The sequence below is a fragment of the Bos javanicus genome, chromosome 7, assembly GCF_032452875.1.
Source record: "Bos javanicus breed banteng chromosome 7, ARS-OSU_banteng_1.0, whole genome shotgun sequence".
In the NCBI taxonomy this organism is placed as follows: domain Eukaryota; kingdom Metazoa; phylum Chordata; class Mammalia; order Artiodactyla; family Bovidae; genus Bos; species Bos javanicus.
In genome coordinates this window covers 64,651,724-64,668,056 of record NC_083874.1, presented here as the reverse complement: position 1 = coordinate 64,668,056, position 16,333 = coordinate 64,651,724, and the positions used below count along the sequence as shown (strand labels likewise).

The following is a 16,333-nucleotide window of genomic DNA, read 5'->3' as shown; positions in this document are numbered from 1 at the left end:
AGAAATGGCACAAAAATGGAATGGACAAATATGAAAAGTAGATAATGGATCCACAGTGATTTAATTCTTGGTGATATTTTCATTTTATGCAAATACCAAAAGAAAAAAAAAAAACCTGTCTATTTGAAAGAAAAACAGGAACCAAGAAAAATATTTAGTGTTTGATCAAGCAAAAATCCTTTCACACATCTGCCAAGAGAGTTAAAACAAATAGAGATGTTAAATAAAAGGCCCAGGTACCAAAGAGCAAAATTTAATGAAAGCCAGAACTGTTAAGTATGGATTCCTGTTGAGAAAAATGTCAGTCTCCTTCAGTTTTCCCATTGCTCTATTTTTAAGAAAAGTGTAGTAAAAATACATAATACAAGTTAACTTTTTTCTTACTTTTGTTTTCCCCGTCACCCCTCTGTCAATGAAAAACATCTTCTGCTGGAGTCTTGGACCCCTGCATAGCATACACACTCATTTCTAGCATAGCTGATCTGTTACTATCAGCTCATGTTACTGGTGAACTCAGTGGCTGAAGAGGCATCTTACAAGGCCAAAAACAAAATATTTTTGAAGCATGTTGATTGTAGAGGGTTATTTCGAACTCCTCTGAAATGCAGACTCCATAAAGGTGGGTCAGATCAGATTCTGCAGTGGTAGGCTAAGGGTTAGGGAAAATCTGGTGGGAGGACAATGGATGGGGAAGACACCAGCTGGGCAGTATCAAAAAGTGACAATCCTTCTCGAGGGTCCTGCTTCACGTACCATGCCCACATTGACATATGAGAGACTGAACGACACTTGAATTGAGAGGGCAGAGCGTTTGATTTGGGGATGGTTCTTTGCTATGGCTGATGAAAGGAGGAAGAGACATACAGCTGGTGGGGGTCCGTGGAGAGAATCCACATATGAAGCCAGTCATGCTGCATCTACTTGGAGGCAGGCTCCAAAACTTTTAGTTTGTCCATTGCTAATGATGATCCCTAGCAGAGAAGACTGGATAGAAGTTGGGGGGTGAGGGAACAAGCCAGAATGCGGTTTTCAGTAAATGCTGATGACACATGGCACACTCTAGGTGATGGTCATGCACCTAGGAGAGAGGTGCTGGAGAGAAGGAAGCTGACTGCACCAAGAATGAGAGTTGGGATCTCCAAGAAAGCCAGGTGCCAAGATCCCAACCAAAGTTGTAGTCAGCCTAGGCTTCTCTCCATGAACCCTGTCACTTCTCCAATCTTGTTTTAGTTTCACACTATGGGCACAATCCAGTGATTCTAGTCATTGGATTACAGCGTTCTCATTCTGTCTTAGCCAGGGGAAGGTTGGCCTCTTCAAGTTACAAGTTGGGATCAGAGATCTTAAGGTCTCCCAGTGTTGTTATCAACTCACTCCATCTCCCTATCCTTCAAATCATTCAGCCTTGGGCATTTCACTTTCCAAAGATGACAGTTCATCTGACCACCTGATAAAATAACACTCATACATGGACATAAAAACTCAAGTTCTCCAGGTCACTAAAACCCTAAACTTCACACTTGGTCTCTCACTCTTAGGACAGGGCACACTATAGAAAGTTCTATTGCTTGTGGGCTTGGATGAATCTTCCTCTTCAAAGTTCTTCCATCAGCTTTTTTTTTTTTTCTTATTTATTTATTTTTTTTGCATTTAGCTTGTATAACATTTCCCCCACATCAGAGGCTCCAAGGAGAAAGAGTCTACTCTACAATGGGGTTGCTGCAGAGGACTATCAAATGAAAAGTGAGAATCAGGGATGAGAGTTTTCTGGATGTCAGCTATTCCCAAGGCTCAACTTGGTTTAGGAGGCCAGTTGCCCTTCAGCCACCAGAATGCCACTGGGCTTGAGCATAGCAGAAGGACATACTCCTCCAGGCTGAGCGTGACTCTATGACAAAGCATACTGTTCCACCTAAGGCCTGTGAGATGGCTGTTACACATTCAAGGAAGCTTTATCTGAGTCTCCAGCAATAACTTCGAGTCTTCTTCTGACTGCACATCTGCCTTTACAGCTTCTTTGCCACCCAGGGTCTGAGTTGCTTCACACATGTTTTTAACTGAGTCAGTGCCTGGGCAGTGCCCTGTGTGGAGAGGCAGCCCACTCCTCCAGCAATGTTGGTCTCCATCCATGGCTTGGGGCCGAGGTGTGGAGGGGATTTGGAGAGCTCCCATGATGAATTCATTTGAAGATTGTTGTTTTCCTTTTGCTTGCCAGTCAGGTGGAACGAATCTTGAATCTCCAATCTGAAAACTAAAGTGGGATGGGTAGGGAGTTGGGAGTAAGAAGGAAAAGGAAGGGATCTAACAGAACCTGCAAACCATGGATATTAGTAAGAAAGAAAAATAGTGCACACACTAAGACACATGAACAACTGAATTAAAAGAAAGCAGTACAGTTTCCTCATTAGTGCTCCAGTGACACAGGCTCTATGTGACAGGGTTATTCTCCCCTTATTGCCGTACAGTGTTACTTGTCATCCTCACTTAGCCAACGGAAAAAGGCAAAAGAACATCAAAAAAGGAGAAGGGGCCGCAAAATGGTTTCTTGATTCTTCAGGAAAATCTGTTGAATCCTCCTCCTCGTGGTCCTGGTGGTTGGTGGCGGTTGTGTTTCATTTTGTTGTTTTTGGCACTGAAGGGTGTGGGATGGAACTGGGGGAGCCTGGGCATACTCCCCGAGGGGGTCTCCATCTGCTCCAGTTACAATCCAGTGGCTCCCAAGGGCATCCCTGAACTGTGGCTCATGCAGGGGATCGATTGCATGGACTTGGGGAAGTCATGGCTGACTACCCGGCCGTTCTCTCCACTCCCGGCACCGCTGGCTCCTGCCCCACTGTTTCGGGGGAGCGTCGATGTCCGTATGGCTTCATTGATGGATTGCTGTGGGATCAAACAGAAACCCTTTTCAGGAGGACCGGGGGTTCTTCCCCAGGTCCTTGGCAATGACTGACAAGGAGAATGAGTCAACACTGGGCTTAAAATGTCACTCCAACTCTCCTCCCTACCCAGCTTGTTTTCTAATCTGTAATGCTAATCCTGACTTCCTGCGAACTCACAGAACTGTTACCTGGCTGTGGACTTGTCTGATTCCCCATCTGGACCTCACGTTCTCTAAGTTTAACGAGATATGCTAAGATCCTTCACCTTCTGTGATTCCTAAAGGTACGATGGTTCCATGGTAGTATTGATGATAATAAATGTAGCAACATGACCAAGTAGAAAATCTCTGGAAATGGGGTTTAGGAAACTTGAGTTTTAGCCCTAATTCTGACATCAACTTGCTATGTGACTTTGTGCATTGCTATCTCTCTAAACCTTTGAAATCTCCATGTTTGTCAAAGTGTATTAGAGAGAATGGTTCTATACTGCATGAAAAAATGAGTTGAAATGTTACACAAAATTGATGGTATATCATTGTTGGGTGAAAATTTAAAACTACTTATGATTACTTCTGGAAAAAAATGTCATCCTACCTCTAGCAGTGTGTGTTAAGAGAACATAGGACTTGTTTGACTAATACGGTGTGCATAATATAATAGGAAAAAAGCCTGTGCTAAAAAAATGAAAATGAATTCCAAAGGTCATTATCTGTCATCCACTTCCCATTAGCATGTATAACCTGTACTTCTACCCTGACACATCAGATTGGCACTGCTGATTTGTGAAAGATTGTGACTTCTAGAATGTTGGAATTCTAGATGTCAAAAGAGCTCCAATGATCACCCCAAGATGAGATGAGTTAGACAAAATGATCAAGACCAGAATCTGTGATTATAATCATATCCTATTAGACAAGAGGAAGTGTTCTTTACTGAGTTCCTTTGGAGAATTAAATTTATGACCAGAAATCCAAACCCTTTTCCTGTCACCTCCAACTTCCTATTAAAAGATACCCATAGAAATTTTGAGGTAGGACTTAGTTTCTTGGTGAAAATCAACATGAAAAATTGTCTATGAGTTTAGAGGTTTCTTTCTGTAAGGCCAGTCTATCCATCCTTCAAGACTCAATTTGTTCCTACCTCTTTGAAGTTGTCTTAGACTGCCCCACCATGTCCTGCCCCCCATCCTCGCCAGTTCTCATACATTATACACTCGCTTGCAATGATTCTGCTTCAGGTATGTAACTTCTGTCTTCTTTAAGAGAGCTAACTGTCTGGAGAAGGACAAGGGCTGTGTCTTCTCAATCCTTAGCTGCCTGCCAGCATGCCCAGCATGTCGTTAGAGGCCCAGTAGATATCTTTGAATATGTCTAAGAAAAGCCAAACACATAGGGCCAGTCTTAAAAAGTTGATGGCTTCCCCCTTTGCATATTGGCATGATTCTAGTGATCAGAGAAGTAAGTCAATCTCCTGTGGCCTCATGGACATAAACAGGGCAGTTTTGACCCAGTTGTTATTCTTTCTGCTACACTATGCTTTGGGAGGATCCTCTTATTATTGGTAATTCTGACAGTGTTTTAAAATAGTTTTTCTTTTAAAAAAAATTCCATGATTCAGACAGATCTGCCCCATATGATGCTCCACCCACATGGGTTCTGTCTCCTCTTCAAACTCCTGGACATGGTGTATTTACATTCTGCCTGCACTGAAGAGGAAGTGTGACCTGGAGAGCATTCTTCTAAGTCAAGGTCACATCACCACCTCTGTGCTGCTGTATGGGGGAAATGTAAAAAGAAAACAGGAGGAATTCATGGTGACTTGTTCTCACTTTTACATTGTTGAAAAGAACTTTTTATTTGGGTGTGGGGGCAGTGTGGAACCTTCTATGAATTGGCTTGGGATGTCTATGTTCTTTGAGTTTTCTCTGCCACACTCCTTTAATTAAAACAAAAAGTTTAAAGTTCACACAGATCACCCTGGGCTTTGTTTCTCAAAAGGTCTCACATATTTCCATAATATCCCAAAGAAGTCAGTGGTACTTGACATATTTATTTTAAAGGAGAAGGCTAGTGGCATAATCAGTATTGGTGCCTATGAGTCTGAGGTAACTAAGCCAGGCATGTAGCTAGAACTCTTCAAGTCATTCAGGATTGGTTTTCATGAAAGCTGAGGGGTTCTCAGTGGTCAGTGACTCCATACTCCTGTTGATGGTGGGGGTTACCTGCTTACTGGTTTCCTTTCTAATCTCAGGAGAAGGAATGAATAGAGTCAAAATGGGAGTGGGAAGCATTGCTAAAAATGACCATTTCACTAGTTCTCAAACTTGGCTGCAGGTTCTAGGGGTTTCAGAGGAAGAAACACTGATGTCTGAGACCTGCCTCAGGGATGCTGACTGAATAGGTGTGGTGTGTGGCCTGGATGTCTAGAGTTTCAAACCCCCCACCCCCTCCACCCTAGGTTATTCTAGTATGCAAATAAGGTGGAAACACACTGGTCTTAGTTGATTTCACTTTATAGAGCAATTGAGGACTTGTCACTGACTTGCTTCAAGTTACAGTTATCTGTGACCTAGGGTCAAAGTGAATGAGCCCCTGCCTGTGGGCCCTCCTCCCCCTGGTAGCTAACACGTTGGAAGCTGACGTCCTCTCTCCCCTTGCCTCTGGGAACTGTGGTTCTCCCCTGTCCATCCTTGACATGCCAGCCATTCATCAAGTTCATCTTTATAAGTAGTTGTTTCTGAAACAGATACTCAGGGAGAAAAGGGTGAGTGAAAAGTCTAGCCTCAAAGTCCTGGAGTTGCTGCTTCAGAAACTCATTTATCTATCAGTGATGACACCCTAACTTTTCAGCTACTTGCTTTTCTAAGAAAAGTCTGCCCAGCCTCTGCACATCATAGAACACCCTAGTAAAAGCTCAGCCCTTGGTGATGCCTTCGAGTCAGAGGGACCACCTGCTGTGGAGGATGCACCTCCTACCCCCCGCCCCCCGACCCCCGGCACCCATGCCTGACCATGTACCTCAGCTGCTCATTAATTCCAGGGAAACATGCAAAGCCTTGATGGCCGTTTTCCACACAACCTGTGTCAGCACAGCCACTACAGTTATGAAAAGTCAGCGCCTCCAGGGGTAGGAGCGGCTGGGAATTATTTTTTTGGGGGGAATAATGTGGTAGATAATAAAGACCCTGGTTAGCCTTAATATCAGTTAAAGGCTCAGGTTTCTGTCTGTTTTCCCAGGCACAGGAGAGGTACAGAGTGTCTGAGAGTTTATTCAGTTTGGAATATGTCTTAGATTTGAAAATTTTTTTTTACTGTGTGACAGTTTCAATTAGGCTAAAATGTTAGTGTTGCCTGAAGTCCCTCTCTGAGCCCCCAGATCTTCCTTGCTCTCCTTTCTCATCAGTCTTCCTGTGCCCAGTCTCCCTGGCCTTCCTCTTATGTCTGGGCAGGAGTTCTGGTTTTTGGGTCTGTGATCCTTGTGCCTCCTTTGGTGACAACCATCGTGCCCTGGTTAACTCCTTCTCTGCCTCAAGTCTGTTCAACATCACTGTTTCAGGGAAGCCTCTTGTCCTGCCCCTGACCCCATTCCCTGATTGGGACTTGACTGCTGTGAGCATTTTTCTTCAAACACTCATTGAACATATATTACACATTTGCTTATTTTCTGTCTGCCAATTAAACTCTCAGTTTCCTGAGAGCAGAAACTGTGTCTGGCTTGCTCCTGACTGGATCCTGAGGGCTGAATGATGCCTAGCAGGCAGTGGTGCTCCATAGTCTCTGTAGAAGAACTGCCTGCAGGGTGCCTTCCCACTGTTTCTGTGATACTTGCTCTGTGTCCCGCTCATATGACATCAAAGGGGAAAGGGTCTCAGTAATGCACAAGCCAAGGATCATGTCCCATGGATGGCCCACACAACTAGATCAGACAAACCTAAGGAGAAGGACTGCATCTTATTTGTCTGTGTACTGTGGATGGGGTTTTGATGGGACCTAGTAGGTGATAAAAATTATCTTATTGCCCTGTGGTCGGGGTGGAGAGAGAAATTGATGACGAGTGACTTGGCTGGTACCAAGAACCCAGGCTTTGCAGAAGCCGAATTGGAGATCTCATTCCTGTTCCACCAGCTCTGAGTTTATTGGAAAAACTACTTAACTTCTCTGACCCCCTATTTCTTCATCTGTAGAACTGCAAGCACAGGGTTAATGAAAATGTATAATAAATACTTTGAGCAGGGAAGTTACTAAAAAGGTATTTTTCCTTTTTTCCTCCCTTTCTTCTTTCTTTCTCCTTTCCTGCACTCTCTTCTTCTCTTTCCTCTCTTTTTCATGTAGGGTGGGGAAGGGCTCCTTAAATACTGTTGAGAAATAGGAGGCTGATTGTGAACTAGGTTTAGGGGCTCAAGGTCTTAAGAGTTGGCCACATACTGTAGTTAAAGGAAGAGACAAGAGGGAAGGTTCTTGCCAAAGGCCTTGAACACTGTCAATGTAGTCCTCTGTGTGAAGGTGGAGGCTGCACTTTTGAAAAGAGCTAATCTGCCTTTGGAGCAGGCAAAGTACAGAATGATAAAGAGAACTGCAAAGCAGCAAAGTCTGAGAGGCAAGCAGAATGTGTTCACTTATCTCCTTTGGATAAGAGAGGGGTTGATGGAGCTCTGAAAATTAAGGACTGGGTTGACTCTTAAGGCCCATAAAGGTATCTTTTCTGTAGGTAGAAGATTAAAAATTCTATTAGGAGTCTTATTGTGTTGGGCAGAAGTCATGCCAACCGGTGGAATTAACTATAGAAGATTGTGATGGAACAGCTTGCATTAATGATTCTAAGAGATCCTGATGTTGGCTCTTGAGAAATTTGATATCTTCCTTAGAAAGGGAAGGGAGAGAATGTCTCCCAGAAGTTATGGTATGACTCAGTTGACTTTCTTAAGAATTCTTGTCTTTACTTGCATGCTGTGACCTTCAGTGGTGAAGGTCAATGTTATACAGGTTTAAGAGGATCTTTGTTGTTAGCCACCCTGGCACCACCACCTGGCACTGACCATGATTAGTAGGATATGGTCATCCCATAGGAAGGGCTGGAAGTCCAGTCCTGCTTGGGCATGTCTGGTCTCATCAAATCTCATCATGGGGCCAAAAGCACATCAGGTGATACGTGTGCTTCCTGGCTGGGTGGTTCTGATGGTTGTGTTTGCTTCACCTAACAGCAGCTCCTTGCATTGCCTCACCCTATCCTCCAGGAGATTTTCTTTGGATACAATCCCACATTAATCTAACTAACGCTTACCCTATGTATGTGGGATGTCCAAAGAGAAATCAGATACAGCTTCTTACCTTAGGAAACTCACAATCTCTATGGCTTAAAAAACCCTAGGACATGTAAGTAGGGGCTATGAAATGAAAGTCTTAAGGAGGCTGTAGCTGGCCACTAAGAATATAATTCTAGTTAATAATATAATTCTAGTAATTATTATTTACTTAGGGCTTACCATGGCCCAGGCATTTTGCAGAGCCTTTATATCCACTTTTTCATATAATCCACAACAATTTTTATAAGGTGTATATTGGGTTGGCCAAAGGTTTGTTTAGGTTTTCCATACGATGTTACTGAAAAACCCAAATGAACTTTTTGGCCAGCCCAGTGTTACCACTAGCCCCATTTTATGAAAAGAAGGATCAGAGAGCTATTGAAACTTGTTCAGGATGACTCAGTTAATGTGCAGAGCAGGCAAGATTTGTGCTCAGACATTCATTCTTCAGAGCCGTGCTGTGCTGTGTTTGAGGGAAGTTCCCTCAGTGAGCACCAGGCCAATCCTGGGAGCCTGGTTTCGGTTATGGCCCATGGGGGAGGTTTTGGGGGGTTGTAAAGGTTGTGCTCACCTAGGTCTTCTCCTTTTCCACTTACTGCCTCTGAAGTAACCTTTCTACACTTTTGAAGGGTAAGATAAGAGTCTTTAGACTTATGTTTTGAATAGGATAGGCAAAGACAGCCCTTCAGGTTCTAGGAGACCTTGTTGTGTCCAGCCAAGCTCCTTGGAGGTCTACACTGGATTTAGAATCTGAGGTCCATACTTTTGCTGTGCTTTGTCCTTTCTGAGAGGACCTGAACTTGGATGAACTGGTCAAGGGTGGGATGGAGGTGTTCCTAGGTCCCTGACCAAGTACTATCACACTACCGACCCTTAATTACTCCATGTGTACATCTTGGGAAGTTGACTTTGGGGTTTCCCTAGTGGCTCAGATGGTAAAGAATCTGCCTGCAATGCAGGAGACCTGGATTCAATCCCTGAGTTGGGAAGATCCCCTGGAGAAGAGAATGTCTTCCCACTCTAGTATTCTTGCCTGGACAGAGGAGCCTGGAAGGCTATAGTGCATGGGGTTGCAAAGAGTTGGATGCAACTGAGCGACTAATTATGGGACAGAAGACAGAGAGAGGCATTGGCTTGCATCAAGGCACATGGGTGGGTACACATGGAAAGCATGAGGTGGGTGGCTAGAGTATGGAGCATGTAAGGAGAGCAGATTGCCTGGGGAGGGGAAAGTAGGCTAGAACTATGATGTGGCAATGTTGAATGCCAGGACAGAAGGCCCTCCGCTCTCAACTCCCACTCCCTGTGTACAGAACTCAGTACAGAGTTTCCAAACAGGGGAAGCAAATGTCCAGCAATGTCTTCTCCAAGAGGGACCTGGAGGTATATGTAGGGTGGGTGCCTAAGGCAGGAAAAGGGTTGGTAGGAGGCTATGGCTGTGATCCAACAGTGGGTATGCTGAGTCTGGGAGCGATTGCATGTTGAAAAAAGGGCTTCTTAGGGCACATTCTGGGAGAGAAGATTCTGTCAGTGAGTCCTGTTAGTCCACTCAAGTCAAAATAATAGCCTAGGGTACATTGCTCAGAATGACTGTGCTTCTTGCCACTTCTGTTGGTTTGAATTCCACTTGTCCTTCCTCTTAATTTCTGGTTCTTCCCGGAAGCCTTCTCTACTTTCTCCCTCCTATATATCCCTATAGGTCTTCCTATCTATGCCATAGTTTGGGTCCCTGAGTAGATTTTCTTTGTTAAAAATGCTGAAGGTTACAGATAGTATCATAGTCCTCTCTGCCCCCTCATGATGTCTTGCTTATAGTGTTGCTCACATGAATAACATTTCCTTGCCAAAATATTTTCTTTTTGAAGCTAAATGATGACAAGTGAGGGGTCTTGATGGTCATTTAGTCCAGACTCCCATTGGATACTTTGAATCTATACATTTGTCAAGAATTATTCAGCCTCTACATGTATGCCTCTAGTGATGGGCTATGTGTTACTTACTGACACAATCCATCCCATTTTGGGATAGCTCTGAAAGAAAAGTAGATCTCACTTACTGTGTTCACATCTGTTCTCTGTAACTTTTAGTCATTAGTTCTTGTTGTATACTTTGGGACTCCACAAAACTGATCTGTTTTCTTTCACTCCCAAGAATTTGTCATGTTTTTATGGGCAGCTCTCATAACTTCTATATTTCTTCTCTTTTTGAGTTAGCTGCCTTCACTATATTTGATGTGGTTTGGGGTCATCAGTTAATGTGCTTACCTCTCTGCCAAAGTCCATCTTATTGTATGATGGCCAAGAATAGACCTACCTCACCCGGCATGGCAAGGTCATCCACCTTGCAGAGGGAAGATGCCCCCTCTGCTGTTTTGGAGCTACGCTGCAGTTAACGTGACCTCAGAGAGTCACTGCCAAGAGTGACCGTGAGGCAGTCACTCTTGCCTCTCACTGCCTTGAGTGTCCACTCAACCCCTACCTTTTCATCTCACCCCCCATCACTGGCTGATGCATCTGCTTTCTCAGGCCTCGTGTTTACCCTGACACATGCCAACATCTCCCTTCCTCTCTCACTGCTGCCTCTTTCCCTGCCACCTTCCTCATAACCTAGCTCTCTGTCATCCCCTGCCTCAAACTGACCGCCACCTCCCATCACTCCCCACCCTTTCTAGCAAAAGGGACTCCCAAGAAACCCAGCTGTATCACAGAACAGGTTAGGAAAAAGGTCTGGGAAGACGATGCCACCTTCATCCGCTTGGATTCGCTACGGGATTTGTAGCAGAACTCAATTAAGGCAACCAGCATGGCGAGTCCAAGTCCTCCGATCAGGATGTAGAACACGCCCGCCACATTGCTGAGGCTGAGAGCACTGGTCTTGTCCTAGGAAGAGGAGGAGGGAGAGGGGAGGGGGAAGAGTCCAGTGAGCCAGGGGGCTAGAGACTAACCAAGCAGCAGCATTTTAACACACATACACTCAACCCCATCACCCTCTTTAACATTCATAATAGTTGGAAAGGCTTTGTATATATTGACAGAGTGCTCAACATTCCCCAGGAAAAAAATGTGTGCCTGTGTGTATGCATGTGTGTGTGTGTGTGTGTGTGACAATTCTCTGAGCATCCCTGATTATATTATATTTAGTTGATAATTAGATTTCCCATCCTCCCCAGTGCCTGTTTTAGGGTGGGAGATGCCACAAGAAGTCGGGGCAGTTTCCACCAAGATCTGCACCCCTGAGCTTACCCCATTTTTTCAGGAAACTGTGTCCCTTCCTTTTCAGCCGAATTCCTGCCCCCCACCCCCTCAGTTGCTCAGCAACACACTGGCCTTGCTTATTGTTTATGCCTGTGAGCATTTTTCTGTGAGTTGGTACTTAAAGTGAACTTTCTCCTAGATGTGCATTTGATTTCAATTTAATAAGACAGTTATTGTATGTATAATAAATATCAACCAATGTATACCTTTAACTTACTGTGCTGAGTCCCAGTGAAGGGAAAAAGAAAACTGGGGGGCTTGGAATAGAAAAAAGGCACTGAGGTAGAAAAATGGCTCCATTAAACCCTAATAATTATGCTTAATTGGAGTCATTTTTCTCATGGAGGTGCTTGCTGAAAAACTCCGTAGGCAGATTCAGATAGCTGAATTTAGAAATCTCTGTTACCTGGGCTAAAAGATCTTGCACTAGTTCTGAATGGGCAGGACCGGGGAGCAGGGTACTTAATTCCTAGGGTCCTGGGGACAAGCGTCCATGTCCAGTAGGAAGTGGACAGAGCTCATTTCGTGGAGCCTGAGAAGCAACATCAGTTTGTGAGACCATCCCTGAGTTCTGTCACTTCTAATGGGATTCGAATTGGGGACTGAGGGACAGCATCCTCCTAGTTGGTGAAAACAAACAAACAAAACTTCTGGTTATGGGGGAAGGTAATGACCTGGGGAGATTGACTGTGTTAGTACCTCAGTCGTGTCCAACTCTTTGCAACCCCACAGACTGTCGCCCACCAGGCTCCTTTGTCCATGGGATTCTCAGGCGAGAATACTGGAGTGGGGTGCCATTCCCTTCTCCTGGGGATCTTCCCAAGCTAGAGATTCACTCTGGGACTCATGCATTGCGGCAGATTCTTTACCATTTGAGCCACCAGGGAAGCTGACTTGGGGAGAGGGGGATCAATTAAATTCTTGACTCAGGCAAAAAAACATCTTTAGATCTTGGAAGCAGACTCATCCCCAGATGCCATGGTGGCTTGAACATCTTGGTTGATATTGTTTGCTCAGGTTTAGATTTCTCATCGAATTTAAAATGAAATGCATGCCTCCTCTGGCACTGGTGCACAGCCGTGGTTGGTCGGTGGCACTAGGTAGGATTTTATATCTCTCTGTGTGTTCTTTTTCAGGTGGGGTTGTTGGTGAGTCACGCAGAAGGTGAGCTGTTGTACCCTAGGGACTACTCTGAATCTGGGTATGTGGAAAGGGGTCAGCAATTGACCAAGTCAGTGGCCTCTGCCCCAGTTCTACTTGGTGCATTGTACAGGATTCAGCTCGGCTGAGCTTGGGGACCACAGCTGGCAAATAGCAGCCTCCCTTCTCTCCCCAGAAGCCGCCTTGGCTGGCAGAGCTGTTGGATTATCTAAAGCATATTTCTCTGGTGGCTTCCTGTATTGCTAAAGCAGATGGTTCTTGAATATGGTTACACTTGGCAAGGTGTAGCCTGGCTTTGGAAGTGGTGGAAATGATTATTGAGAGGGGTAGAATTTCTCCTGCTGTGGTATCATGGCTTGACAAGGGAAATATGCAAAAATGAGTTTGGGGCTTGGTTCAAGAGTTGGCTGAACAAGTAAATTCTCACTTGGCTTGGTTTTTCAGAATGCTCAAAATGTCTGCCTGTTTGGTGTTTGTGAGTTTTGTAGTTCCCCTGGGAAGTAAGTCTTTAGAGTTTTTGGAGGACTTATGATTTATAGAAGTTCCTACAAAGCTCTCCTGTGTGGGCAGGCCTGGGGTGTGGTGGGGAGGCACATTACTGTATTATCAGCTCACAGCTTGAAAGAGAGTGGTTGACAGTGAAGCTCGGATGGAGTGGATGGGGAACTGGCCTGTGGGGAGGTGGTAGACAAGAAGGCTAGGAAGAAAGGACTGAGTGCTGTTGACTTCACCAGCTGATCAGCCTTTCAGCAGCTGAAGTACATCTTGCCTCCTGGTTACCAAGGCTGTTTTTGTTTCCTTCTTTATAGTCTTTTCAAGTTCACTTTGGTTGTAGATTATCTTCAAGGATAAGGGAGTGGTGGGCACCTTTTTTGGTTACTATCTTCAAAAAAAATCATAAAAAGCCATCTTCCTCCCTGACTGTAGAAGGTGGACTGTCCATTTGTGATACATCATGTAAGGAAGGAGGGTCAGATCTTCATATGGAAGTGGGAATAGGAGGCGTAGTCTGTGTATCTGCAGAAGGAGGAAGGTCCAGTGACTGAGTCTTTATATCTGGAGGTAGAGAGCAGCCTTCACTTCTGAGGGAGGTCTCTGGTCCATGGGGATGGCAGTCTGTGCTGGTGAGGGGACATATGCCATACAAACCAAACCAAGAGGGCAGTCAGATGGTATGGGCACTGCCACCTCTAGCAGGACACAGTGCTATGGATCCTTCTTTATGTTGACACAGTCCTGGGAAGACCTCTGGAATCAAGGGAGCACCTGAGTCACCAGCAGTATCAGAAAGAAAACTTAGATGAAGCATTACCATCTAAATTTGGCACAGTGTGATAGGGTGTATAATGAAGGGCTGGTGGGTGTTGGCGTCTTCTTGGCTCATGTAGTTGAGGAGTTTACATTTAGGCAAGGTTTCTAATTTCCCTTGGGTGTGCCACTGACTTTGATAGCACCAAATTTAGTTCTTTCGAGGAGACCCAAGCCATAATCTTCCATCAAGTTGCCTTTACCGACTTTCTTTGACTTCGTCTGTTGGAATATGATGAGGTATCCTGGGGCAGAAACAAAACTTCCAGTTATTTAAGGATCAGAACTGTGATTCCTCTGTCTCCACGTCAGAGGGGACTTTCTCACTCCTTTGTGCACAAACAGCCATGTTCACATTTCATGAGCAAGCTACACGCTTCCCAACTTTGACTGGGGAGAGGGAAGGACAGAACCCGAGTCTCCCGAGCACCCCTCTGGGAGACCCCATTCTCCCCGCATCCCTTAGCAGCTGCACTTCCCAGAGCCAGGCAGCTTGCTGGTGGGAGTGAAGAACTCACAACTTGTCTTCCAACAGGAGCAAGGAGAGTGACAGTACCAGGAAGAATGACAGGCGAAAAGAAAAGCAAAATTCCATCTTTCAGAGTTGTTGGGTTTGTTGTTATGGTGATGAGCTCCCCCCTTCATCTGTTCCCCTTAACCTATTGTCTTGATTTGCTGCCTTCCCCATGTGCAAGTGATATTTTCTTCTTTTTCATATTTTTCCTTGCTCTTCCCACGTATTGGGGGACTGTCCCAGACGCCCTCTGTGTTTCTGAGCCAACATCCCACCCAGGAACATGAAGATGTCGTGATTCTTCATGAGGAGGGTTGAACCAGGTCTGAGGCAGAGAGACTTGATGCTTTTTAATGGCATAAGTAGAAAGTTCTAAGGAGAAGCCAAGGCTTTGGCCATAAGACTAGTCCCTCCCATGGATACTGGGATGCTCATTCCATGAAGTCTACTAAATCTGGACCAAGCTTCAGTTTCTGCAGATGCTCCCATTCCTTCTATCTTCCTGCTGTGAGTTTGAACTCCTCTGAAGTAAAGGCTGTAGCTTTTGCTCTCCTCCGCCTTCCACAGATTTTCTGATGTGGGTACAAATGGAGTGTTAGGGGTGCCTGCAATCCATCCCAGACTGGATCTGTAACCTGACTTTGCCTTTCGTGTCCATGAGGATAGTCCAGCCCTTCTTCCAACTGTTAGCCTTTCTGCTCTAGTAGGCTTTCTCTTGTGCTTTTCCAAAACTTATGTTTTTGGCTTAGGAGCCATTTTCCTGAGCAGTTGATTATTTCCTGGGAATGGAGACTGAGTGGTTGGCTAGCTTCACTCACAAGCTGGAACCAAAGTGGGGGAGTTATGAAAGGTGGATTTGATTGAATTAAAGGAAGACCTTTCAAATCCATGGCCCCCTGCTATGGTGAATGGTGAGTTCCTCAAACATGGGTGCATTCAGGAGGTAGCTGATGAGGTCATCTAAGGGATTCAAGCACTGGACAGTTAGACCAAGTGACCTTTGACGTTCATCCCAACCCCCAGAGATGCGAGGCATCTAAGGAGTTCCTCAAGGCCTGTTGGGATCATGTTTTTTATTTATAAGTTCTCCCTAGAGACTAACCTCTTTAGGGGATGCAAAAAAAGAACTCATGTTAATTGGCAGCGTCTGCTGTTCCATTTCCAATCTAGGCCAGTTCCCTAGCCTGCGTATTTTCCCCAAGAGCGACACAGGATGAGAATTGGCCCATTGTGCTAATAATTGGCAAGGCAAATGCTGTGAAAGTGAGGGCTGTGGGGGCGGCTCTTCTCAGCAGCGTGTGCTCAGGGACCGGCTGCTGTACAATGCACCGCAGAACATCCTGACTCGAAACCAGATTGCAGCAGAGAACTCAAGGAGTTTGTGTGGGTTGTGGAGGGGAATCCGAGTGCTGGCGGAGGCCTCTTCTAGAGTGGGAGGAATTTTCCAAGACATAGGCACCCATTGGAGGGTCAAGGGGGCGTCCACATAGGGGGCCTTTCACTGTGAGCTGTCTGTGTGGACTATGCATCGGAGAGCTGGGCTCTTGTGTGGCAGAGGAAACTCAAGCTTGCTGTCCCCAGAGCTGCTTCTGGCTCATGGCCCCAGAGACAGCGTTTGAAAGGAAAAATCTCTGTGTCTGTCTAGTCCCTTCTCCTGGGGCAGTGATGGGAGCATGGCTTAGGGTCACTAGGTCATTGGTGTAAGTTGGATGTGTCATCTTGGAGCACACATAGCTCCCAGGAGATGGACCCTGAAGTCACCTGTTCTCTCTAGGTCATTGCCTGTGCAGTCTTACAGGGACTGGCAGCCCTGTCCCTCTAGGATGCTTGGCTGGATCCCAGAGTCTCTATGGTTTGGGGGAGATGGACTGCCTTCTGCATCTCTTTGTCTTGAGGATTTTCCTCCCATCCTTGT

The 16,333-nt window shown here is 45.4% G+C and overlaps 1 protein-coding gene across 2 annotated transcripts in view; it reads right to left on the bottom strand.

Moving 5' to 3' along the window:
• Positions 1–42: 42 nt before the first annotated feature.
• Positions 43–16,333, bottom strand: part of GRIA1 (glutamate ionotropic receptor AMPA type subunit 1) — a 347,536-nt gene continuing 331,245 nt past the window's right edge. For both annotated transcript variants that reach the window (XM_061424114.1, XM_061424113.1), the window contains exons 15-16: positions 10,926–11,060; positions 43–2,901 (exon numbers count right to left, since the gene is read on the bottom strand). In XM_061424114.1, the coding sequence (XP_061280098.1) occupies positions 2,701–2,901; positions 10,926–11,060 (336 nt within the window). In that variant the 3' untranslated portion in view covers positions 43–2,700. The remainder of the gene's footprint in view (positions 2,902–10,925; positions 11,061–16,333) is intronic.